The sequence below is a fragment of the Meriones unguiculatus genome, chromosome 3 (assembly GCF_030254825.1).
Source record: "Meriones unguiculatus strain TT.TT164.6M chromosome 3, Bangor_MerUng_6.1, whole genome shotgun sequence".
Classification (NCBI taxonomy): Eukaryota; Metazoa; Chordata; class Mammalia; order Rodentia; family Muridae; genus Meriones; species Meriones unguiculatus.
In genome coordinates this window covers 83045875-83073443 of record NC_083351.1, presented here as the reverse complement: position 1 = coordinate 83073443, position 27569 = coordinate 83045875, and the positions used below count along the sequence as shown (strand labels likewise).

At 38.8% G+C, this 27569-nt stretch overlaps 1 protein-coding gene across 5 annotated transcripts in view; it reads right to left on the bottom strand.

Moving 5' to 3' along the window:
* The window catches only part of Aig1 (androgen induced 1), a 252323-nt gene that overhangs the window by 158531 nt on the left and 66223 nt on the right, over positions 1–27569 (bottom strand). For all 5 annotated transcript variants that reach the window (XM_060380249.1, XM_060380253.1, XM_060380248.1 and 2 more), the window contains one exon: positions 9936–10037. In XM_060380249.1, coding sequence (XP_060236232.1) covers positions 9936–10037 — 102 coding nt within the window. The remainder of the gene's footprint in view (positions 1–9935; positions 10038–27569) is intronic.

Genomic DNA, 27569 nt, shown 5'->3' with positions numbered 1-27569 from the left:
ATTTTTTAGAAAATATGTTATAAAAAACTGAAAGAAAAAAAAACAAAAACTGTTACCCCTTTTGGCTCCTGTGTGAAGCAAACAAGTAAATAAATAGAAAGCAAACAACGCTTGGATAAAGCTGTGGTGGCACAGTGCGGAGCTCACTCAGCCTAGGAGATGAAGATTTCCTTTACTCACAGTTGATACCTGTACAAGGAATATACTAGAAGCCACTGAACTTTCACTCTGTGAGAATGGCAATTTAGCCTGCTGAAAGGATTAGCTATGGATAAACAGAGGAGACTGGGAAAGGAAGAAAACTGCAGGAGGCGACAAGGCCAGCTGCCACAGCGGAACTGAGAAACTGAAACTTTGAACTACAGTGAGTATCCTGGGTTAAAGAAGAGACCAGGGCAAGTTCAGGAGATCTAGTTCATAGGCTTTAACTGTGGAGGTGTGGTACAAGGGAGCTCATCTGGACATGTTGCAATGGCAGCAATGATAAGTGCTAAGATTCAGAGGAGAAGGGTTATTGTAATGAGTTGGTTTTGATATTTACTCCACATGTCAAAACAAGAGTATGATTTCCCATGCTGGAATCAGGAAGCACAGTGCATGCAGAAACTCCTGTACATACTGTCAGCCTGAAGTCATCAGGAATAATGAGACTAATTCACAGAGTCAATGAGAGGAGCCTAGAGGACTTGTGTTCAGATCCAACAGAACAGGTAAAAACAAATGACCTCAACTGGAAAAAAAGCCTTTTTCCCTGTGACGGCCCTTCTCACAGGGGAGAACCTGTTTGCTGTTGGGTCACCATGCAATCAGGGACTGTATTAAACAATCAGTTTTGGAATTTTTATATCACATGGTATATACACTGGAGGAACTTGGGATCACAAGTGTGAGATTCTGGGATTGTTTGGTTCTGAGACACCAATGTGGATTTTTTTTCCCTCTTTACTTTCTTTGGCAAATATACTGATGTTAACTGGAGTTGGCACTTCAATTAAAAGGGAACTGGAAAGGATATGGGTTTGGAATTCTGCCAAGAAGTTGGGTTGTGACTCATGAATGATCTGTCTGTGGCATGAAGATAGAAGGCGGTGCACAGGACACCTTCCTGCCTGCCACCAACCCTCCACAAAATATGAAGACCTAGCAACCAATGAATGGGAAACAGATGAATTGAATTTACTTTGAAATATCTCAGGATTTAAGGATTAGGGGAAAGTCCCATAAGAAAACCACACTTTGGCTTCGATGACCCCAAGAACTCTAATAGAACGTAAAGGGCTGTTTTGAACTAAAGCATTGCTAGGACTACTTATGTTTTAAAGGAAGGGGGAAGTGATTTTTAAAAACAGAAGACTAAATCCCAATGTTAAAATTTGATACTGCAAAATCTAACATGAGAGAATTAGACTTGGGAGAATACATAGTCATGAACAAAAATTTACAGTGGAGGAAGCAATTCCTGTAAAACATTCAGAAAAAACACTTGCAACCCCTTCAGAAAGTATATCTTTCTTATGCAGCTCCCTTTATTTTAGTTTTCTGGGCCTTATTTGTTTGGAGGCTAGCTAAGAAGCTTTCTGACTTCTATTCATATTTCTAATTTCTCAAAATTCTCAGATGTCTTTTAGTTACTCTAGAATGAATGCAAAAAAAATTAACATTGAGAAAGGCCACTTCTTCTCTCTGCAGTGTTGATTTCCACCAGCAACTCCCTTCTAATATTAGAGTAGCATAGACTCTATGTACCACGAATTGTGCAATCTGTGAATTCCAATGCTGAAAACATTCCATAAGTCATGTTATCTACCAAAATAATGTCAGACATTGAGTCCTTACAAAACCACCTATAATAACAAGTAACATTTAATGCCTTTTCTTCTGGGAAAACCAGATGTATAAAGTCTTTCATAACTGCCAAATGTCAAATAACATTGAACAGGATAAATACTTGCCTAAATTATAGCTCTTGGGGTTGATCAGTTAAACATAACAAGACATGACAAATCAAATATGAGGAGTAGGAATTTTTTTCTTCACAAATTGCATGGGGAATGAACATCCCTACTGTGATGATTAGAATATTAAGATTCTGCTTGCTTTAAGATCTCTTCTGATGATGATGACAATGACCTAAACTTCCATAATGCTTTGCCTTCTCCCGGCATTTTTAGGCATTAAACTGGGTCTTCCATAGCAAAGGCATGTCTCATCATTAGTTCTCCTTGTTGGAACATCACTGAAAGCCTATAATCTTCCTAGATCTGAAATATTTATTTATTGCTTTTCACTACTCTGTTGACAGTGCCTGAAAAACCGAAAGGCTGAAAAGAAAGGTTCTGGGTTCAATGTTCACAACCCACAGACAGGTCAGAAAATGTGTGTTTCTCTCATCAGAGGGAAAACAGCCCTCCTGAGATTAATCTGTCATTACAGCATTGTTTCCACTTATGTGTCTCAATTTCAAACACACCATTTGCATCCTTTGAAATTGTTTCTCCTTTGTATTTTTTCTCATTCTGTAATAACTTCGCAATACCCAACTGCCTGTTATGCATGAAGAAAATTTTGAACTGAAGTTTTCTAGATTGAACTAGCATTCAGTTCTCACTTGTTGCAGACCTTGAAAAAATCCAAACTACATCTGTCCATGACCAATCTTACTAGTTTCGGTACTGTGGTATTTGAATAAGAATGGCCCCATAGGCTCATATATTTGAATGCTTAGTTATCATATAATTACACTATTTGAAAGGATTAAAAGGATAAGGAAGTATGGCCTTATTGGGGGAAGTATGTCACTATATGTTGGCTTTGAGGTTTCAATAACCTGGGCCAAGCCCATAGTGTCTCTCTCTACCCAGAACCATAATGCAGTTCTCGGTGCTGCTCCACTGACTGCTTGCATGGTGCTATGCCTTCCACCATGATGATAATGGACTAAACCTTTAAAACTATAAGCAAGACCCCAATGCTTTTTTTAATTTTAATTTTAATTTTTATTAATTAACTTTATTCACTTTGTATCCCCCCAATCCCACCCTCCCACCCCCTTCCTCATACATGCCCCTCCCCAAGTCCATTGATAGGGGAGGTCCTCCTCTCCTTCCTTCTGATCTTAGTCTATCAGATCACATCAGGACTGGCTGCATTGTCATCTTCTGTGGTCTGGTAAGGCTGCTCCCCCCTCAGGGGGAGGTGATCAAAGAGCAGGCCAATCAGTTTATGTCAGAAGCAGTCCCTCTTCCCATTACTATGGAACCCACTTGGACACTGAACTGCCATGGGCTACATCTGTGTAGGGGTTCTAGGTTAACTCCATGCATGGTACTTGGTTGGAGTATAAGTCTCTGGGAAGACCCCTGTGTTCAAATTTCTGGTTCTGTTGCTCTCCTTGTGGAGTTCCTGTCCTCTCCAGATCTTACTATTTCCCACTTCTTACATAAGATTCCATGCCCATTGCCCAACAGTTGGCCATAAGTCTCAGCATCTGCTTTGATAGTCTGCATGGCAGAGCCTTTTAGAGGCCCTCTCTGGCGGGTTTCTAGCTTGTTTCCTGTTTTCTTCTTCTTCTGATGTCCTTCCTCTTTGCCTTTCAGGATGGGGATTGAGTATTTTAGTCAGGGTCCTCTCTCTTGCTTAGTTTCTTTAGATGTACAGTTTTTAGTAGGTTTATCCTATGTTATGTCTATATGAGTGAGTATATACCGTGTGTGTCTTTCTGCTTCTGGGACAGCTCACTCAGGATGATCCTTTCCAGGTCCCACCATTTACCTGCAAATTTCATGATTTCCTTATTTTTCATTGCTGAGTAATACTCCATTGTGTAGATGTACCACAATTTCTGCATCCATTCTTCAGTTGAGGGGCATCTGGGCTGTTTCCAGCTTCTGGTTATTACAAATAAAGCAGCTACAAACATGGTTGAGCAAATGTCCTTATTGTGTACTTGAGCCTCTTTTGGATATATGCCTAGGAGTGGTATAGGTGGATCTTGAGGAAGCACTATTCCTATTTGTCTGAGAAAGTGCCAGATTGATTTCCAGAGTGGTTGTACAAGTTTACAAACTTGTACGACCTCAATGCTTTTTTAATGTTTTGTTGTTGTTTTTTTTTTTTTTTTTCCATAACAGTTGCCTTGGTCATGGTGTCTCTTCACAGCAACAGAACAATGACTAAGATAGGAACTGATCTATTTGCTTGTTACTCCATCTTGTAATGCCATCAGTGGTAAAAAGACATAAAAGTGTTTCATTATTCTGAGCATCCATAGCAAGTGCATCAAATATCCTTCCATGTCAATACTTGTTAAATGGCTTATCAGAGTCATCTATGATAAAGTTGTAATGCAAACACAAATTAGAGTGCAAGAACGGAATAAATTTGTATTGCATATTAAACACTGGATGAAATAAAGTAAGCCATATATAATTTATATTTTTTATTATAATAAATTAAATTTGGGGGCTACTTTGGGGAACTCAGGACAACTTCTTGGTTATACAATGAGGATGAATTAGCATTGTCACTCATATATTGAACCATTTCCCCTGCTATGATTCAAATAAAATCTAGAATTGGTTCCTCTAAACAACAGGAAGAGATACAACACTCTCTTTTAGTTGGAATTGTGAATGCATTAAAATTTAAGGATAGTCCTCGGCTACCATATACAAATTCTTTGGTCATTAACTGTGGGACCATGAACTAGAAAATGCAAAAAATGGCCATTTATCTTTGCTGGGAAACAAATTCCACTGGAAAAGAATCTACTGAGCTTATATTACGTAGGGTTTTGGACAGGTTAATTAATTTATCCTTCTTTCCTAAATATCCATGCCAGTCAATTCCTCCTTGCATTTCTAAATAGCTCCACCTCCAAAAGAAGAACCATTAAGTTATCCAACTGAGTCAAGAAAAAAAAAACTGAGTCTAGTCCAAGTTACAGTGGCTACACATACACTTAATAAGCCATTTGTTCAAAAAATTAATATTTCATTGCAAGGATCTACAAATGAAATGATTAATTCTCTGGTGCTGTCTAAGGATGGAAATAATAAGACAAACAGGACAAGACTGAAGGCTGATAGCAATGATGTAACTATGTTCTCAGCTAAGTCCTCCAAATATTAGCAGAGATGGACACTATTTCCCTAGTGGGCAGTAGGCAATGGTTTCTGGGGATGCCCTTTCCTAATTCACTCAGTGTCAATTCCTAATAAAAACAGCCATCAGCTCCTATTACTCTTCCTCATATTTGGAGATACTGTGACAAAAGTTGCTTCATGTTTGATAAGAATATACCTGATGGTGACCAACGGCTGCTCCCTACAGAGCATGTGACAATATGTTTCTGTTTGTTATCTATAGTGGTAAAGGAATCTCTATTGATATTCCTGATTTGAGGGGTGTCAAATGGCATGAAATATTTTTTTCTAAAATGCCTAGTTGATTGTCAACAGGTTTTTCTTCAACAACTAAACTATGCGATACAAAATTGTAAAATATTTCTTCTGAATGGCCATCCTGCCAAAAGCAATCAATGCAATTCCCATCAAAATACCAACACAATTCTTTACAAATCTTGAAAGAAAAATTCTTAATTTCATATGAAAAAAAAAAAACACAATTGTGAAAACAATCCTGTACAACAACAGATCATCTGGAGGTATCTCCATCCCTGATCTCAAGCTATACTGCAGAGCAATAGTAATAAAAACTGCCTGACACTGGCATAGAAACAGAATGCTGGATCAATGGAATCAAATAAAAGACCCAGAATAAACCCACATACCTATGGATACTTAATTTTTGACAAAGATGGCCAAACCATTCAATGGAAAAAAGACAGCATCTTTAACAAATGGTGCTGGTCTAACAGGATGTCAACATGTAGAAAAATGCAAATAGACCCATATTTATCACCCTGCACAAAACTAAAGTCCAAGTGGATCAAAGACCTCAACATAAAACCAGACACACTAAACCTGTTAGAAGAAAAAGTGGGGAAGAGCCTTGAACTCAGTGGCTCAGGAGACAACTTCCTTTACAGAAATAGTAACAACTTTAAAGAATTAGTTAATGTCTCACATATCCAGAGAAAATCCAAACCATTAAGAAGTGATTACATTTGAAGCCAAATAGGCATGAGTTCAGATTTCATTGCTATCACCATAGCTAAGTGATTTGTGGATGAGTATATAATTTTTGAGCCTTGGTTTCTCCATTTATATGAAATAATTTTTTATTCATAGTGGCACTGTGAAAAATTAAATATGCAATAAATGTAGAATTCCTAGAACACATAGTCTGAAGAAGCAGAAGCAATTAAATTTAAGTAGGAGAGTATTGTGAACACTGGCAGTACTTAATTCCTTCCCCAATATATCAAGCATGTATTGATCCTAGCATACGCAAGGCATCTAGATAAAGAGCTAAAGATTCAAAGACTGATGCTTTGTGTAGGACCTTAAATTTTCTTGTGGGAATAAGCATATATATTGTAGATATAGGGTAGTGTGTGAAAACATGAAAGTTTGTTGGAGGAGTTTGAAAAGCTTCATAAGAGGACAGCAAATAAATGTCCCTAAGTAGATCAGCAGGAATACAGTGTTTTGAATAAGAATGGCTCTCACAGGCTCATATATTTGAGTGCTTAGTCATTAGAAAGTAGAACTGTTTGAAAAGATTAGAAGAATAAGGAGGTGTGGCCTTATTAGAGTTGGTATGGCCTTGTTGGATGATGTATGTCACTGGGTGTGAGCTTTAAGGTTTCAAAGGTCCATGCCAGGCCCAGTCCTCACACAGTCCTTCCTGTTACCTTCTGATTGGGACATAGAATGTTTACCTACTTCTCCACACCAAGCCTGTCTATGTGCCTCAATACTCCCTGTCACAATGATAATGAAGTAAACCTCTGAAACTGTAAACAAGCTCCCAAATAAATGCTTTCTTTTATAAGAGCTGCCACAGCAAAGAAATGGAACTAGAAGGAAATCATCGTAAGTAAGTAATCCAGACCCAAAAGGGATAAATATGGCATGTGTTCACTTATATGTGGATATTCGCTGTTAAGTAAATGATAATCAAGCTACAATTTGTAGACTCAGAGAGATTAGGACTAGAGGAAGGGAGATTGTGGAGATACTGAATCTCCCTGGGAGGGGGAACAGAATAGAAGTAGATTGGGGATGAAGGATCAGATGGGGAATGGGAGGTCAATGGGGTTGAGGAAGGAAATGTGAGGAGAGACACTAGGATTAAGGGCCATTTACCAGGTGGCATGGAAATCTAGTGCAATGGAATCTTCCTAACTATATGAAAACAATCCTAATGAAGTATCCAAATAATGGGAGAGACAGAATTGCAATTGGCTTTCTCTTGTCACCAAACCCAGTTCCAGCACTGGGACTAAATTACATCCAATTGAATTCCTGGTCAAAAGTGGTCCCCTGGAAATCCCCAAACAACCAAAGGCTATTGCCAAGACAATGGGTTTTTCTCCACAAACAGACAGCAAGACCCACACAACTCACTAAACATGAAGAGGTTAAGCTGGTATATACAAAGAGCCTATGTTCGAGTGTCTTTAGATGGGAAGATACTCTACAAGCTACCAAAAGGAAAACAGAAAACCAATCCCAGCCACAAACATTTTGATCTGCAGTTGTGTTCTGCCTGTAAAATGTGCCAGGCAATGTTGGTACAAACCTTGTGGGAGTAATCAACCAATATCCGATTTGTCTTAAGGCCCCCTCTATGAGATAGAACCCACATACTGCTTGGTGACCAAGAGCCAGAGATTAGATAGCCCACAGACAGCATAAAACCAAATACTACCGGTCTTTAAAAAACGAAGTAGTTATAAAATCCTTCCTAATGATATTCTGGTATACTCATAGACCAATGAGTTATGTAGCCATCATTAAAGAAGCTTCCTCCTGTAGCAGATGAGAACAAATACAAAAACTCACAGCCAGACATTATGCAGAGAATGAGAGACCTTGGGACACACAGCTCTAAATGAGATGTCTCCATCATCTCTCCCCTTAGAGCTCATGGAACCTTGTAAAAGTAGAGGCAGAAAGAATGTAAGAGCCAGAGAAGATAGAGAACACCAGGAGAACAAGTCCCTGTAAATCAACTGAGCAAAGCTCATATGGGCACAGAGATGGAAACAGCAGGGTTAGAGTCTGCCTGGATTTGCACCAGGTTTTCTCCATATATGAAATCTTTCAGTTTAGTATTTTAATGGGATTCCTGAGTGTGTGAACAAGTGGGTCTCTGATTTTTGCGTTTTCTCTTGGACATTTTTTTTTCCCTTTCTGGTGATTTGCTTTGTCCAACTTCAATGTGATGATTTTTGCTTTATCTTATTATATTTTATTGTGTTATGTTTTGTCATTATCTCTTAGAAGCTTTTCAACTCTAATGAGAGACAGAAATAGAGTGGATATATGCAGGAAGTATGGTGGGGAAGAACTGGTGAAGTAGAAGGAGAAGAAACTGTAATCAGGATACACCGTTTGGAAAAATAATCTATTTCCAATAAAGGGGGAAGTTGCCTTGGTCATAGTGTCTCCTCACAGCAATGGAAACACTAAGGAAAGGAGTCTGCAGAGGAAAAGAAGGGTATTTGGGGCATGAGAAGGTAAAGACTAACAAGAACCAGTTTTATACTGGAAAATAGAACAAGTTAATTCTTCAACAGCTCTAACTGATCTGAGAAAAAAATTCCAGTTGCCTGAGGTGTATCACTTTTGATGGACTGCTTTTAAGAAAGAATGAGTTGAAACCCCTCTGTTTGTCAGTACACTGTGCTTTATTTAAAATGTCCCACAACAGGGGACAAAAGGAAAATAACAGAAAGAACTGTTATTTTGGACCCAAGACTCTTGATTTCTAGCTTTTGCTTCCCCTGTAATTTCTGTGATGGGTTGCCCTTTTCAACGGGAACATCCTGGTATTATTCTAAAAATTGCTTTTCATTAATAAAAAAAAACTTTGCTCAACTCTAGTGGCTGAAAAGAGGATCCACAACTCTATAGAAAATAAATCCCACAAATCTTTTAAAGTGATAAACAAACCATCCAAAGTTTTTGATTTTAAACAAATGAGAGCAATGTGACACAGCTATAGCGCCTGAAAGAAATTGGCAGGAAAGAGGGCAAACAGCTCAGGCAAATCTCCCAGCAAGAGCAGACCTTGCCAAGGCAGGTGAGTCCACTGCTGAGGATATTTCTAGTGGGTGAAGGAGAAGCTCTGCAGCTATGAGCTTAAAGAGGTTCTGAGACAGGCTCCTATCACCCACACCATGTGGTTTCCAACCTCCTGTAGTGTAGTTCCAGCAATCTAACTCCTCCTCTGGCCTCCATGGACACCTGTGCACATGAGGGTCACATCAACTCAACACAAGCACCCGCACACAATGATGAATAGATATATTTTTCTATTATTAAAATTTCATATTTTTCATTTTAAAAGAAAAATAGATACCTCAAACGGCTGCCACAGATTTTGGAGGAAACACTGGGCAGCCTTGCTGTGCATCTGGGAAATCTGCCCAAGTGCAACGTTATATCCAACACAGTCCCTCTGAAGCAAGGGGGGAGGGGGAGAAACAAGTGCCAGGGCTGTGTAGGTGGATATGAACCCTTGAGGTCTGAGGACAAGCTTCTAATGGCACAGCAGCTGCATTCATCCAGGAATGAGCTAGATATAGATTTAATGCCACTGGCACCTCTTACAATGGATTCATCTACCACATAGTTCACAGAGTGACTCAGTCCTTCAGAAAGACTCTTACTGTCAGTGTCTCGCTGTTGCCTTCCAAGCCTTGACAAATACTTCAGTCTCTGTGATGGGAAGCCTGAATTAAATAAGAACTCTTTAGTAGATTTTGTTTGAGCAAAGAAAGCGACTTCTTTTAATGCACTCACCATTCCATGGTTCAGCCACCCTGGGATGAAGTTGTCAAGCAATTTTGGGTATATCATCTCTCTGTCATAGGCATAGATGGTCCAGAACACCGCAACAACAAACTGGAAGGAAAAGGAAATCTTTTGTTTCACGTTCATCTTTTATAACACATAACTGCTTTGTTATTTGTTTAAAAAACCTGGGAGAATTTGGAATTTATGCTAAGCCATCAGTAATTCAATGAATGACTAGGAAACACTAGGGTGTCAAACCTCTTTGGTCTCCAACTATGTTCTCTTAGGCAGAGTAGCCAGCCTTCTCTACTGTGAGATGAAGCCCTCTCACTGAAAACTGGAAAGCAGACTGAGCCCAAATGGTAATAAACTGAGGCTCTTGTAGCGGATAATGTGTGAGGAAGTCAATGGGAGTATGTAAAACGAAGCTGATGGCTCTCCTGAGACTTAACAACATGTTTCTGTAGTAGAACCAACCAAGATATTTCCCAGGGCTTCTGTGAAGTCTGTGAGAAAGATTTCAGAAAGAGGGTGCTGGGGTTTCATGTTGCTGTGAGTTAGATAGCTGAGAAGATGTGAGATGACGAAGCTCTGTGGAACAGGAGCATCCTGACATGACCCACCAGCCTTTCTAAATAAACTGCTACTTGGGAAGGGACACTTACCAATAAATTAGATGAGATACCTCATGTAAAGCCACTGTTAAAACCAGACTCTCAGCAAAGGATAGAACATCCTATTTTCACATTGTTCTTTCTGTATATATATGACAACTGAGAAAGAACAATCCAAATATGGCTGATTCTGCAGCCACACCATACCAAAGTACATGTTTTCCGGCCTGGATACTCAGTGTGGTCCAGGAATCAACAGCATCCACATCACTTAAAAATCTGTCAGATATGATGAGCCCTGGGATTAACCCTACAGTAATCTGATGCTACATTTTAATAAGGCCTTGAGGATGTCCCTGCTTTGAAAGGCCTCTTTTACCACTACGTACCCCCTTTCTCCCCCTTGAGTGAGTGGATTCTCATTCAGAACCTGAACCCTTCCCCTTCTAGACTATGCCCAAGTAAATTTCAATTCCATGCCCAAACACACAAATATTTCTATTTCCCCTGGTCTGACTCCAAGGTCATTTGTAATAAATAATTTGCCTTAAATAGTTAAATGTCTTGATGCTCTGATAAAATACCCCAACAAAAACAACTTCAGAAAAGATTTCTGTCGGCCCACAGTGGGAGGCTTTATCCATTAAAGTGGCCATAGTGGTAAGGTCACAGTAGCAGCAGGTACATAAGGCAGCTTCTCACATTGTCTCCACAGTCAACAACTCCTCCACCCCAAGGTTCAGGGAACATCATGGAAGTTGGGGCAGAAAGTATGTAAGAAGAAGGAGGAGCAATGATGTAAAATGTCCTCTAGACATGACATGGCTGCTGTACACAAGTACTCACAGAAGGTTTGTACAATATCAAACCAATCAAAATTTCAGCATGGGCCAGAGAAGGGCTGTGGAGTACCTATTCTTGGACACATAGTCATTATTAATTGATGTCTGCTCAGGGAGAAACAACAGTTTTTCCTCAGAAGATATGGCAACTTTCAGACTGCCCATAACCAGTGACTGGTCCCACACCCATGCAAGTACCAGTCTCATAACATTAACTGTACTGGAGAGAAGGGTATGAAATTGGGAAAGATATGTTACATGGTCCTAGGAAAAGTTAGAAGGGAAATAGGGGGTGTGTATTTGATAAGATACATTTGAACCCATGTATAAAATGTTCAGATGATTTATGAACAGACCAAAGAACATAACAACTTGTGCTCAGCTCACTTTCTTCTTTTTATATAGTCTAGGATCCCAGCCTAGGGAATGGTGCCACTCACAATGGGTGGGTCTTCCCACCACATTTAACCTAATCAATATCATGCCCCACAAGCAGCCCCAGAGGCCCATCTCCCAGAAGATTTTAGAATCATCAAAGAGACATTGAGATTAACGCAAGTGGTGAGGTCATGTCTATTGCTATAGAATAAGGATTTGGTGTAGGTATAAACACATAGGCAGGGAGCCACTTCAGACCAGTGTGGAGCCATTGGTGGAAACCTCTTCAACTTTGCTAAACAGCACAGTCTAATCATGAGAATTAAATTCCTTCCTATCACAGACCTTTTCCCAACTCAAGGGGAGAAATTACACATGTCAAACCTAGGTTCAGTGTCCTGGAACCATATTAAAATTCCTCTTACCACATATTCTTACACTGTCCATTCTCTCAGAATGGTTTTGATGTTCTTTGATCCTTTATACTTCCATTTAAATGTTATAATCTCAGGATGCTTAATTTCTACAAATAGCTAGCCAGAGTTTTCGGTGTTACTGTTTGAGAACTGACCTCCAGGCTACACTGAGATGTCCTACTGGTGATACAGGGCATACCATCATGTGCTCAGGCTGTCTTCAGGTTCTCTCAGAAGTATTTGTAGTTAACAATGTACAGATAGTCACACTATTTGCTGAATCTACTTCATGTTTTCAGAAGCTACTGTGCACTACTCTATTTTTATGTGCCCTGTTGCTACTTTATAAAAATATGCTGTAAGTAGTGGCACTGTTCCCTGTGCCTTTACTAAATTTGATTAGTAAAGTAGCTATTTAAAAATTGTGTGTGTGTGTGTGTATCCAAAATAATAAAACTTTTATAAATTACATATAATTTACTACTTTTTCTCTTTTTTTCCCCCTGTTACTTAGGGCCTTAGCACAAAATTGAATAGCCTTGAAGTGAAAGCCTTTATCATCTTCTATGTTTCAGACAGAATGTCCAGCTTCTCAACAGCAAAGTTTGAAATTAGTTGCACTGTTTGTTAGATATCATTTTACAAGCTGAGGAAGATCTCACAGAAGTTTACTTGGGAGACACACACACATTTACTGTAAGTGGTCATAGTTTTCAGATGGTTTGTTGCATCTTTTGAGACAATTGCCAAAAGCCTTTCTGTCATTTCAATAACATATTAGCTGATTTTGAATGCCAGACTAAAAACTCATGGCTGATTCTCATAAGTTATACATATGCGGCTGGATTCTACTTCCTGCTGTTTTGTACTCACAAAGTATCCTGATCTACTATTTTCTCAAGGTGTCATGGACTGACTTTGGTGGGAGTAAAATAAGCAGATTCAAAACAATGAGTTGGAGTTACCACCTCCTGTGTTTTCCAAAGGACTTTTTCTAACAATGGTGGTATTTATTCTTTATCCAAACAATAAACCTCTCTAGTAAAGCCATCTAGAATGGCAATCATGAAATCGTTTGTTTTATACAAACAGGACTATTCTGTTTTTGCTTTTTTCCCCCTTGTACTGATTTTAATCATCTTTGCCTTTTAAGGAATTTCTATACTTTATCTAAAATTTTGAGTGAAGAGTGGTGAGGCTGTGTCAGGGCTTCAACGAAAACTTTGCACGTGTCGAGAAACCATGCTACTCCCGAGCTACATCCTCATCCATGTCTTTATTAAGGTCCTGACATATCTTATCTTAACATTAATATTGGCATATGCTATAAATCAAGTATTTCCCCCTGTGGTGCCAGCTGTGAAACATTTGCTATCACAGCACTACTGGGAGCACCTCTGGGAGCTTGAAGCGACCATTCAAGTAGCACTGTGTGATTCTTGATACTGAAGGTTGTGATTCCTGTGCTATACTGAGGGAATTTACACAGGTTATTCACAGCGACTTTCAAGAAAGTTTGAGTCACCTTTCTACGTGTAACACTAGAGGGCCAGGAGGCACAGATAACTGAGTAATCAGTCTTCCAAGTAATTCTTTAGATACAAACACACCACAGATGGAACAAACTTGGCTGCCTGCACTGATAGTCTGTTGGTGGTATAGTCATCAAAACCCAAAATAACTTTGAACTCTACTACCAGGGCATGGGTGTGAAGTGAGCAGTTTCCCCACGACTATGTAAATGATACAGGGACGTTCTGCTGTTGCAGCCAACCTCCATCCCTGGCCAGGACCAACAGCCAGCTGCCCTACATTGTACACATGCTGCTTCCCAGCCGCCAGGACCAGAACACTGTATTTGAACTGAAAGTGAAAAGGGCAAAATCACTTCCCAGTTCTTCAGGCTTCAAAAGCAGCACTTGAATGACAGCTAGCATTCATCCTTCCTTTCAATTACAAGAAATTAACAAAAAGAGAGAACTAGACATGATGCAAGGTCTATATCTCTTTGAAAGAAGTTACTCTCACAGTCAGACAGAGACCAAAACTTGAGCTTTAGTCCACTTTTGTCCAGCTCTACACATCACACACTGATAGTTGGAGACTTCAATACCCAACTTTGACCAATAGAGCACTCGTCCAGAAAAAATGAAACAGAGAAATGCTGTAGATAATTGACATTATAAACCAAATCCACCTAACAGATATTTATAGAACATTTCACCCAACCACAAAAGAAAATACCTTCTGCTCAACACCTCATAGAACTTTCTACAAAACTGACCACATACTCAGACACAAAGCAAGTCTCAATAGCTATAAGAAAATTGAAATAACACCCTGCATCCTATATGAGTACCACAGATTAAACTGGATATCAACAGCAGAAAGTTTACAAATTCATGGAAATGGAATAGCTAAGTACTGAAATGAGTCATTAGAGACTTTCTAGAATTGAATAAAATGAATACACAACAGACCCAAACTTGAGGAACAAAACAAATTTGGTTCTATGAGGCAAATTCATAGCACTAAATGCCTATATTAAAAAATATTGTAACATAACATATTAGTAACTTAATAGCACACCTTAATGATCAAGAAAGAAAAAGAAGAAGAAATCACACCCAAAAGGAGTAGATGGCAAGAAATAATCAATCTCAGGACTCAGGGGTGAAATCAATAACAAACAAACAAAAACAATACAAAGAATCAATGAAACAGGTTTGGTTCCTTGAGAAAATCAATAAAATTGAAAAAACTTTATCCAACGTAACTAAAAGGTAGAGAGAATATAAAACTAACAAAATTCAAAATGAAAAGAAGGGTATAATAATAGACATTAAGGAAATCCAAAAATCAAAAGGTTATACTTTTAAAACATATATTCCACTAACTTGGAAAATCTAAGAGAAATGGATCATCTTCTTAATGTATACAACTTACCATAGTTAACTAAAGATAAGATGATCAATTTAAACAGACCTGTAAATGCAGTGAAATAGAGGCAGTAATTAAAAGTGTCCCAACCAAAATAAATAAATAAATAAATAAATAAATAAATAAATAAATAAAAACCCAAAGGCAAATGGTTTTAGTGCAGAATTCTACCAGACTTTCAAATTAGAATCAATGCCAATACTCCTGTAATTATTCTACAAAATCGAAACATGAGAGATGCTATCCAGGTCATTGTATAACGACACAGTTACCTTGATAGTGAAACAACATAAAAAAAACCAACAAGGAAAGAAAATTACAGACCATTTTACCTTGTTAATATTGATTCAAATATTCTCAATAAAATTCCTGCAAACCAAATCCAACAAAACAACAAAAGATCATCCACCATGACCAAGTACCTTCATCCAGAGATGCAGAGATAGTTCAACATATGTAAATAAATGTAACCCACCACATAAATCAGGTGCAGCAGAAGTTTTGACAAAATCCAAAACCCCTTCATAAAAGTTCTGGAGGTATTAGGGATACAAAAAACATACTTTAACACTACAAAGACACTTTATAACAACCCCATTGCCACCAACTTAAATGGAGAAGAAACTCAAAGCAATTCCACTAAAAATCAAGAACACAAGGTTGACCACTTTCTCTATACCTGCTCAATATACTTCTTGAAGTCTTACCCTAGAGAATACAAGATCCAGACATACCACTCCTAGGCATATATCCAAAAGAGGCTCAAGTATACAATAAGGACATTTGCTCAACCATGTTTGTAGCAGCTTTATTTGTAATAGCCAGAAGCTGGAAACAGCCCAGATGCCCCTCAACTGAAGAATGGATGCAGAAATTGTGGTACATCTACACAATGGAGTATTACTCAGCAATGAAAAATAAGGAAATCATGAAATTTGCAGGTAAATGGTGGGACCTGGAAAGGATCATCCTGAGTGAGCTGTCCCAGAAGCAGAAAGACACACACGGTATATACTCACTCATATAGACATAACATAGGATAAACCTACTAAAAACTGTACATCTAAAGAAACTAAGCAAGAGAGAGGACCCTGACTAAAATACTCAATCCCCATCCTGAAAGGCAAAGAGGAAGGACATCAGAAGAAGAAGAAAACAGGAAACAAGCTAGAAACCCGCCAGAGAGGGCCTCTAAAAGGCTCTGCCATGCAGACTATCAAAGCAGATGCTGAGACTTATGGCCAACTGTTGGGCAGTGGGCATGGAATCTTATGTAAGAAGTGGGAAATAGTAAGATCTGGAGAGGACAGGAACTCCACAAGGAGAGCAACAGAACCAGAAATTTGAACACAGGGGTCTTCCCAGAGACTCATACTCCAACCAAGTACCATGCATGGAGATAACCTAGAACCTCTGCACAGATGTAGCCCATGGCAGTTTAGTGTCCAAGTGGGTTCCATAGTAATGGGAAGAGGGACTGCTTCTGACATAAACTGATTGGCCTGCTCTTTGATCACCTCCCCCTGAGGGGGAACAGCCTTACCAGACCACAGAAGATAATAATGCAGCCACTCCTGAGGTGATCTGATAGACTAAGATCAGAAGGAAGGAGAGGAGGACCTCCCTTATGTGGTCTTGGGGAGCCGGCATGTGTGAAGAAGGGGGTGGGAGGCTGGGATTAGGAGGGGAGGAGGGAGGGGCTTATGGGGGGACACAAAGTGAATAAAGTGTAATTAATAAAAAAAATCTGTGCAAAAAAATAATACAAATTAGAAAGGAAGAAATCAAAGTATCTCTATCTGCAGATGATATGGTAATATACATGAAGTCATATATATGGTTATATAATTTTAAGGGTGTATATATATAGTTATATAATTTTAGGGGGTTATATATATAATAGTATATATAATATATATATTATAATAATTTAATATATAATATAATATATAATACTTATTATTATAATAAAAAATAACTTTAGGGGTTTATATATAATAGTATATATAAAAATATATAATAATAATATAATATATAATAATAATAACACCTAAAATTATATAACCATATATATATGGTGGAATTTTTAGGGGTCATATATAGTCATATATTAATAAATACATATTCATATATATGTGGTCATATATAAATGACCACATAAATACATATAGTATACATGTATATAAATATACATATATATATATATATATGCATATGCATATGACCCCTAAAAAATTCCACCAGGAAAGTTTCACAGATGATAAGTATTTTCAAAAAGTAGCTGGATACAAAATTAACTCACAAAATTCAGTATCCCTTCTATAAGCAAATGACAAGAAGACAGAAAAAGAAACCAGGGAAACAACATGTTTCACAATAGTTTCAAATAATATAAAATGTCCTGGGGTAACAGTAAACAAGCAAGTGAAATGGTGAAAACTTTAAGACATCAAAGAAGAAATCAGAAATGGAAAAATCTCCTATGCTCATGGATTGGTAGGATCAATATAGTAAAAATAGCCACTCTACCAAAAGCAACCTACAGCATATTTAATGCAATCCACTTCAAAATTGCAACACAGTTCTTCACAGTTCCTGAAGAAAAGGACAATATGAAAACAAACATACATGCACACGCACACACACACACACACACAACACATATACAAAACCAGGATAGCTAAACCAGTTCTTGATACTAGTATTAATAGTAGTAGGAATGAGAATAGTAGTGGTGGTAAAACTGTTGGAGGTATCACCATTCCCAATTTCAAGCCATATTTCAGAGCCACAGGAAGGTACTGGCACAACACAGATATATGAAATCTAACTGAAGGCACAGACATAAATCCACACACCTATGGACACTTGGTTTTTTATAAGGAAGCCAGATATATACTCTGCTTGTCAAACGGGGCAGCTGCAGGAAGAAGAATTCAAGTGGATTCACACTTACCACCCAAACAAAACTCAACACCAAGTGGATCAAAGACCTCAACATAAAACCAGGTACACTGGACCTGACTGAAGAGAAAGTGAGGAACAGTCTTGAACTCATTGGCACAGGAGAAGAGTTCCTGAACAGAACAGCAATAGTACAGGCACTAAGATCAACAATTAATAAATGGGATCTCTTGAAACAAAAGCCTCTGCATGACAAAGAACACTGTCATTCTGACAAAGTGACAGCCTTCAGATTGGAGAAAGATTTTTACCAACTACACAACCAATAGAAGACTAACAACCAAAAAGATTAGATATCAAAAAAAAAATGTCACTATAAAAAAGTGGGGTACAGAACTAAACAGAGGATTCTCAAAAGAGGAAATTCAAATGGCCAAGAAACACTTAAATTTTCATCGTCCTTAGCCATCAGGGAAATGCAATTCACAACCTTTGAGATTTCATTCTACACTCATCAGAAAGGCTAAGGTCAATATAGTAAGTGGCATCTCATGCTGGTGAGGATATGGAGCAACAGAGACACACATCCATTGCTGATACCAATATAAATTTGTACATCCACTATGGAAATAAGTATGGCAGTTCATCAAGAAGAACTGATCTACCTCAAGATCCAGCTATACCACTCTTGGGCATATACCCAAAGGACAGTTCATCCTACCACAGAGACACGTGCTCAGCCATGTTCACTGCTGTTATATGCATAATAGTCAGACATTAAAAACAACCTAGATGTTCCACAATAGAAGAACAAATGAAGAAAATATGCTACATTTATATAGTGGTTATATATATAGTCATTAAAAGAAATGAAATCACGTTTTTTTGTTTGTTTTTTTTTTTTTCAGGAACATGGATGGAACTAGAAAAAAAGTATCCCAAGTGGAGTAATGGATTACCAGAAAAATACAGAAAGGCAAATATTAAATGTATTTACTTATATATGGATTAGGCGTTATGTCGATGATAACCAAGCTGAAGGTTGTAGAAACACAGATGTTAGGGATAGAGTAAGGCAGCAGGGAGGCAGATATATTTTCCTGCTAAAGGGAAATAGAACAGATAGTTTTGGATGGTTGTAGGGGATATGGTGGCTGGAATGGTACAGGGGGCAGGAAGACAAGGACAAAGGAAGAAATACAGGTTGATATGTTTAAAAATAAAACCCATTTGAGGGGTAGTATGGACCCCTTTTACTATAGAAGCTTTTGTGTGTACGTGTGTGTGTGTGTGTGTGTGTTCCAAATAAAATCATCAAATAATAGAGAGAGAGCCCCAGCTGGCCATCTCTTCTCACCAAATGAAGCTTCCAGTCTCAGGACTGAGTTACATCTAATTGAGTTGTTAGCCAAAGGGGTGCATGGAAATTCTCAAACAACTCAGGCTGTTAATAAGACTATACATTGCTTTCACAAACTGACAGCAAGGCCCTACTGCAGAAGACAACACCTCCACAACTCATTCATTGACCATGAAGAGGTTGAGCTAGTGCCTACATAGAGCCTTCACCCTTATGTTCCAGTGCCCTTGGTACAGGAAGGTGCTATTCACACTACCGAAGGCAAACCACAAACATCAACCCATCCTGAAACCCTCTGATCTACAAGAGTGTCCTACCTGCAAGATATGCTAGGGCAAGAGTGGCAGAAAGTTTGTGGGAGTACCCAATATCTGATGCAACTTAATGTCCACTGCTCAGGATGCAACCCATACCAATATTGCTTGTATGATCAAGAACCAGAGACTACATAGCACAAGGACCTAGGATAAAACCAAATACTACTGTTCTAAAAAACAAACAAAGACACAAAACTTAACAAAAACATAACAATAAAATGACTCCCAATGACATTCCGCTAAACTCACAGATCAGTGCCTTGCTCAGCCATCATCAGAGAAATTCCTCCTGCAGCAGATGGAACAAATACAGATGACCGCCCCTCCTCCCCCCGCAGCCAGATATGCAGAGAGAGAGTGGGAAACCTGGGACCACTTAGATCCAAACGAGAGGCCTCCATCATTCCCCCACCTCACTGCTGGGTTCAGGAAATCCTGTAAAAACGTAGGTAGAAAGAACGTAGGAGCCACAAGGGATGGACTACACCAAAGCAACGAGGCCCTCTGAGTCAACATGATGGATGAACATAAAAACTCACAGGGTCGCAGGCAACATGCACTGGCCCTGTGCCATCTGCAGCAGATGGGGCCCTAATGCTGAAAGAGAAGTGGGCACATAGCTCCATCCTTAATCCAGAGGCAAGTTCCAAGTGATAACCACTGCAAATGAAAATTTAGATTCCTCCCAAGGAGTCTCAGTGGGTACACAAACTACTTTTAAGGGCAGACTACACGCCCAGCAGTAGATGGCCAATAAAAAATGAACTCAATGGCAGCTTTGATGGTTTCTTGTCCCATAGGTCCTGTCAGAGATTTTCCTTTATTTTTTATTTTAATTTAATATTATTAAATTATACTTTTTCTTCTCTCTTTTTACCCTACAGGTCCTTTGCATATATATTATGGCTTCTAGGCTGGTGTTTTGATCAGATTCCTAAGTGTGTGTGAGAGTGGGTGTCTGCTTCTTGTACCTTCTTTTGGGCTCCTTTCTCTCTGTTTGTTTTGTCCAACTCCTTTGTGTTAGCCTTTGTTTCATCTTATTATATATATTATTTTTTACACTTTATTTTATTATTATCTCTTAGAAGACTGTTGGTTTTCTAATGAGAGACAGAAAAGAAGGGGGTGGACCAGGAAGGGAGGGGAGGTGGGGAACTACGATGAGTAGAGGAAGGGGAACCATAATCAGAATATATTATATGAGGAAAAAATCTATTTTCAATAAATCAAAAAATATGAGTCTGTAAATGACATTGCTGTCCTTGGCATCTTTCCATGAAAAGTTTCAAGAGTGTAAGCTGATGTTAGGTATTTTTCGCTAGTTTTCCAATATCACATCTTTGGTAGCTTTTTCCCCTATCTATATTTATTGACATTAGTTCCCGAGAGAATAAAAGCCAAACTCTTAAGCCTCCCACATGGTTAGGTTCTTTTCTTCCTTTCCAACCTCAGCTTGTGATCTCCACACTCCACCTGGCAGAATGACTCTTCCTAAAAGCAACTAAGCTCTTTCTTGCTTCATTTGCCTATTCTTGGCAAGGAATGCTGCCCCCCACCCCCATTTACCTATGGCTGCACTCCCTTTTCTTCAGGGTCTATCTTAAATAGCTCCTCTACAGAGAGGTTCTGTGACTCATTTCACAGTGCTGGCATTTCCTGTCACATACCCTGTCAGATAGCAGGCTCCTGGAGTTGTTCTCTGTTGTGTCCAACCATGACCTTTGTGGCTCCTCCATAAGAGCTGGGAGACTCTGGCTCATTTTTCCCTAGTGTCCTATAACCTGGCACACAGCAGGCATGTAATATAAAATTTCAGAAATAATTTAATTATGATAACTACACTATATGTGCTTTCTCTCACATCACCCACAAGGACAACACCTTCTAAATGTGATCAATTTTCTTCATATTGACTAAACAGTTCTCCTTTCTATTCTCTGTGAGAGTTTTGTTCTCTAGTGTGTAAGGAAGAGAACACTTTCTTTCCTAGGCTGTGCTCACTGTGCAGTCCTTCTTAGGTGTCTATGAGAAACTCTTTCTTTACCTGCTTCAGACTTTCTCATCCTACAGTGATCCGTGAGACTTCTAGATCATGATAAAATACTAGATACTCTCTTTCCTGACTTCAACCAAGAATAAGGAGATTGAGACAGAAATGGAACTGATAAAACATTAGATACTCCTCATGTAAACTGTGCTCTTTAAGGTTGCCTGCGCAAAGAGGCTGGACATCAGAAGAAGGAGAAAAGCGGGAACAAGTCAGGAGCCTGACACAGAGGACCCCTGAAAAGCTCTGCCCTGCAGACTATCAATGTAGATACAGAGACTTATGGGCAACCTTTGGACAGACTGCAGGGAATCTTAGAAAAGAAGTGGGAAACAATAAGATCGGGAAAGGACAGGAACTCCACAAGGAGAGCAACAGAACCAAAAAATCTGAGCACAGAGGTCTTCCTGAGACTGCTACTCCAAACAAGGACTATGCATGGAGATAACCTAAGACCCCTGCATAGATGTAGCCCATGGCAGTTCAGTATCCAAGTGGGTTCCGTTGTGATAGGAACAGGGACTGTCTCTGACATGAACTGATTGGCCTGCTCTTTAATTACCTCCTCCTGAGGGGGAAGCAGCATTACCAGGCCACAGAAGAGGACAAGACAGCCACTCCTGATGAGACCTAATTGACTAGGATCAGAAAGAAGGAAAAGAAGTCCTCCCCTATCAGTGGACTTGGGGAGGGGCATGCATACAGAGGGTGGAGGATGGGAGGGATTGGGACGGGAAGAGGGAGGGAACCACGGGGTGGGATACAAAGTGAGTAAAATGTAATTAATAAAGAAAAATAAAATAAAAAAAAAGACCTGAGGAAAAAAAAAGGTTGCCTGTGAACCGCTGGAAAAGATGAGCATAGGGAAAACTCCAAGAGAAGAAACAAGACCTTATCTCTCCCTGGCTGGGTAAGCAGTTCAATGAGGCCTTGGAGGCGGTAACCCCTGAGGAACATTAAATGACTCTGACAAGGAACATGAAGTCCCCATGCATAAGAACACTGGGAAGATGCTTTGATATCTGTTTGGGTTCAGGTGCCACAGATGATGTTTCTAAATGTGTGGACAGGCAAGTGTGTCTTCTCTGTACCAGCAGACGTGGGCATGGTAAGGTCAGCAAGAAATTCTAGTGGTAACAAGCCTGAACATGCTATCAATACCCACCTGACACAAAGCAATCTTTATGTCACCAGACACATGGGTAACGATAAGAGTAAGTCAGGGAAAATGAAATTCATTGAGGGTAAAAAGGAGCCAGTCTTTATGGCGAGATAAAGGGAAATAGGAAGATGTCTACCTGCCCAGGCTCAGTTCCCCAACCTGTCTCTGGGGTGAAGAAGATGTCTAGAACAGACCCACCTAGAGAAGGGTAACCAGCAGAAGAAGAATTGTTTGCATAATGAATTGTTAGGCATACTGAAATAAAAGCATATAGAGGAATTGAGCTAAGAAGACAATTAAATCCAAAGCAGAAAGTTATGCCAGAATAATAAAAGTTTATGATCAAATAATACAATAAAACTGAGCAAAGAAGAGATATAGAAAGTTAAGAGAATATTGTGCTTTTGAAACAAAATAAAATTGAGAAGAGACAATTTAAGAAAAGAAGAACTAAAATAAAATCACATGAGAAAAATAAGAAAAACTTTACTTTAGTGAAAATAGCTGGGGTCTAGCTTTCTGCAGAACTGTGGAGTACATGAAACTTTTTTTTTTACTTCCTGCTTTGAAACTTTAGGTTCTAAATAAATTATTTAAAATGCAGCTGTAAATGTACAGTTGAGCACAGAAGCAGAAGAAAGAAATTATTAGGACCCAAGCAACTGGAGTTAAGATCATCCATTGGGTGGAACCCTTGAAGCTCAATCCTGATGGCTTAGAAACAAGAGGAAGAGAGAACAGACACACATACAATTTTTTGTTCTGTTCTTTTGTTCTCTGTGTCTCTGCCTCGCCATCTGTCTCTGAACATACACACAATTATGTGTTTCCAGTATTTCGTCATGTGTATTTTGTCACTATACCGTCCAGCGCTTACGACAATGTGAAGGCGGCCACTAGAAGCGGCCCCACACCTCACAACTCAAACCCTTGCGTCAAAATGAGCATCTTTTCTTTGTAAATGAATTTCCCCTAGCTTGTAGTAATGAAAAAGAACCAATGCACCATATTGAAACCTACTCATAGGGAACACAGGTAAAGACAATGCCATCTATACTGAAGACACATATAAGTATTGAAATAGTTTAATGTGAAAGTATTTGTAAACAACTGTATAAAAAGTAAAAATTCTTTATCATTTCAACTTTCACAGGTCAAAAGAGGGTTATGCATTTCAAGATCTTTTTAGATGCATTAAAATGTACTTCATTTTTGGTTAAATCTAGTCTTATGTAATTGGAGATACATTATTTTTTAAGATTTATTTATATACATTATGTTCATGAGTGTTTGCTTTTAGGCATATCTGTGTACCATATGTGTGTCTGGTAACCTTGGATGCCTGAAAAGTGCATTGGGTCCCTTCAAGCTGGAGTTCCAGATGGTTGTGAACTACCACGTGGGTGCTGAGAACCACAAATGGGCTATCTGCAAGAGCAGCAAATGGTCTTAACCATTGAGCACCTCTCCAGCCCTGGAGAGGTGTATTTTAAGTGTATCATGGAACCGAATTATCTGAATACACCATAATTTACTTAAGCACTTGCTAGTTATTCTCAACTTTCATAATACCTTCTTAACTAGATTTACTGCCCTTAGGTTCCTTTTAACTCTATGTGTTGTCTTGTTCTCACATTTACCTTTAAAGAACTGATCTAGCTACCTATAGCTCTTCCTTGCTTGTAAGACAGAACCAAAACTGCCTTTGTAAAATGAATTCAATGTATGTTTCTGACCCCTCATAGCCTCTTCCTGGTATCACATTACTTGAAGGTACATGCACCTTCCCAAACTCAAACACTTCCATTTGCTCATGTGTTTTATAACCATAGCTTACAGCTAATTAAAAACAAAGCTTTGAGATTCTACCTCACTATTGTCAAAATATCTATCACCAAGAAAACAAATGACAGTAAATGCTGCAAAGGTTGTGAGGGAAATAGAACACTAATTCACTGATGGTGGGAACGCATTCTGTGTAGCCATTAGTGCAATTAGTATAGAGGTTCCTCAAGAACCTAACAATAGAACTACCAAATGGCCAAGCTATCTAGCTTTCCCTAGTAGTAACATCTTCCATGGACATGGTATATTTTCATACCAGGAGATGGATGCTGTTGTACATTTGCTAAACTAAACTAAAGATTATATACAGATCCATGATCATAGAAGATTTTTCCATCTTCTGATATCTTCTTCAATCTCTTTCTCATATTATTTTCATACTTGTTTGACTTCCTTGGTTAGGGTAACAACAAGATACTTTGCAGTTTTTTATTTTTGTTTGTGTTTTTTTTGGGGCAATTGTGAATAGTGTTGTTTCTTTCTCAGCCCTTTTGTCTTTGTATATAAATGGGCTATTGCTTTTTTTAAGTTAATTTTGTATCCAACCACTTTGCTAAAGGTATCTATCAGCTGCAGGTAGTTCCCTGGTAGAATTTTGGGGATCACTTATTTATACTATCATATCATCTGTGAATAGTGATACTTTGACTTCTTCCTTTCCAATTCATATCCCCTTGATCTCTTTTAGTTGTCTTATTGCTCTGGCTAGGACTTCAATTACTATATTGAAGAGATATGAAGAGAGTGAGCTGCCATGCCTTGTCCCTGATTTCAGTGGAATTGATTTAAGTTTCTCACTGCTTATATTGATGTTGCTATAGGCTTGCTCATGGATCGGTAGGATCAACACAGTAAAAACAGCCATCTTACCAAAAGCAATCTACAGATTCAATGTGATCCCCATCAAAATACCAACACAATTCTTTATAGACCTTGAAAGAATAATCCTCAACTTCATATGGGAAAACAAAACAAAAAACAGACTAGCTGGAATAATTCTGTACAATAAAAGATCTTCAGGAGGTATCTCCATTCCTGATCTCAAGCTGTACTATAGAGCAACAGTAATAAAAACTGCATGGTACTGGCATAGAAACAGACTAGCGGATCAATGGACTCGAATTGAAGTTACAGAAACAAACACAAAACTACAAACATTTGAATTTTTACAAAGGAGCTAAAACTATTCAATAATTTAAAAAAGATAACATCTTCAACAAATGGTGCTGGTCTAACTGGATGTCTTCATGTAGAAAAATGCAAATAGGTCCATATTTATCACCCTGTACTAAACTAAAGTTCAAGTGGATCAAAGACCTTAACATAAAACTAGACACACTAAATCTACTAAGAAAAAAAAAGTGAGGAAGAGCCTTGAACTCATTGGCACAGGAGACAACTTCCTGCACAGAACACCAACAGCTCAGGGTCTAAGATCAATAATTAATAAATGGGACCTCATGAAACTGAAAAGCTTCTGTAAAGCAAAGAACACTGTTAGTAGAACAAAATGACAGCCTACAGACTAGGAAAAAATCTTCACCAATCCTACATTTGACAAAGGGCTAGTATCCGGAATATATAAAGAACTCAAGAAATTAAGCTCCAACAAACCAAATAATCCAAAACATGGAATACAGAGCTAAACAGAGAATTCTTAACAGAGGAATCTCGAAAGGCGGAGATACATTTAAAGAAATGTTCAACAGGGAAATGCAAATCAAAATGACTCTGAGATTCCTTCTTATATCCATCAGAAGAGCTAAGATCAAAAACTCAAGTGACAGCACATGCTGGCAAGGTGTGAAAAAAGGAGAACACTCCTCCATTGATAGTGGGAGTACAAACTTGTACAATCACTTTGGCGCTTTCTCAGACAACTGGGAATAGTGCTACCTCACGACCCAGCTATACAACTCCTGGGAAGATACTCGAAAAATGCTCCACCATACAATAAGGACATTTGCTCAATGGTGTTCATAGCAGCTTTATTTGTCATAGCCAGAATCCGGAAACAACCTCGATGTCCCTCAACTGAAGAATGGATACAGAATTTGTGGCACATTTACACAATGGAATACTACTCAGCTATTAAAAACAAGGAAATCCTGAAATTTGCAGGCAAATGGATGGAACTACGGAAAGATCATCCTGAGTGAGGTAACCTAGAACCAGAAACACACACATGGAATATACTCACTAATAGCACCAGAAACACATACATGGAATATACTCACTTCTAGAACCAGAAACACACACATGGAATATATTCACTTCTGGGGGATATTAGTCATATAATACAGGATAGCCATACTATAATCCACAGTCCTAAAGAAACTAAATAACAAGGAGAACTCTAGGGAGGATGCTAAATTATCATTCAGAAGGGCAAACTGAATAGAAAACAAAAGCAGTAGAAGAGCAGGAACAGGGTGGGAGCCTACTATAAATATCCTCTGAAAGACTCCACCCAGCAGGGGATCAAAGCAGATGCTAAAACTCACAGCCAAACTTTGGGCAAAGCTCAGGGAGTCCTAGGAAGATTTGGAGAATAGAAGGACCCAGAGCAAACAGGAGTTCCATAAGAAGACCAACAGAGACAATAGCTGTGGGCCAGTGGGGTCCTGCAAAGATGCACCAACCAAAGTCCATGCATAAAGAGGACCTAGACCCCCTGCTCAGATGTAGCCAATAGGCAGCTCAGTCTCCATGTGAGTTCCCTAGTAAGGAGATGAGGAGCTGTCTCTGACATGCACCCTGTTGCCTGCTTTTTTATCACTTCCCCCTGGTTGGGGGGCATTACCAGGACACAGTG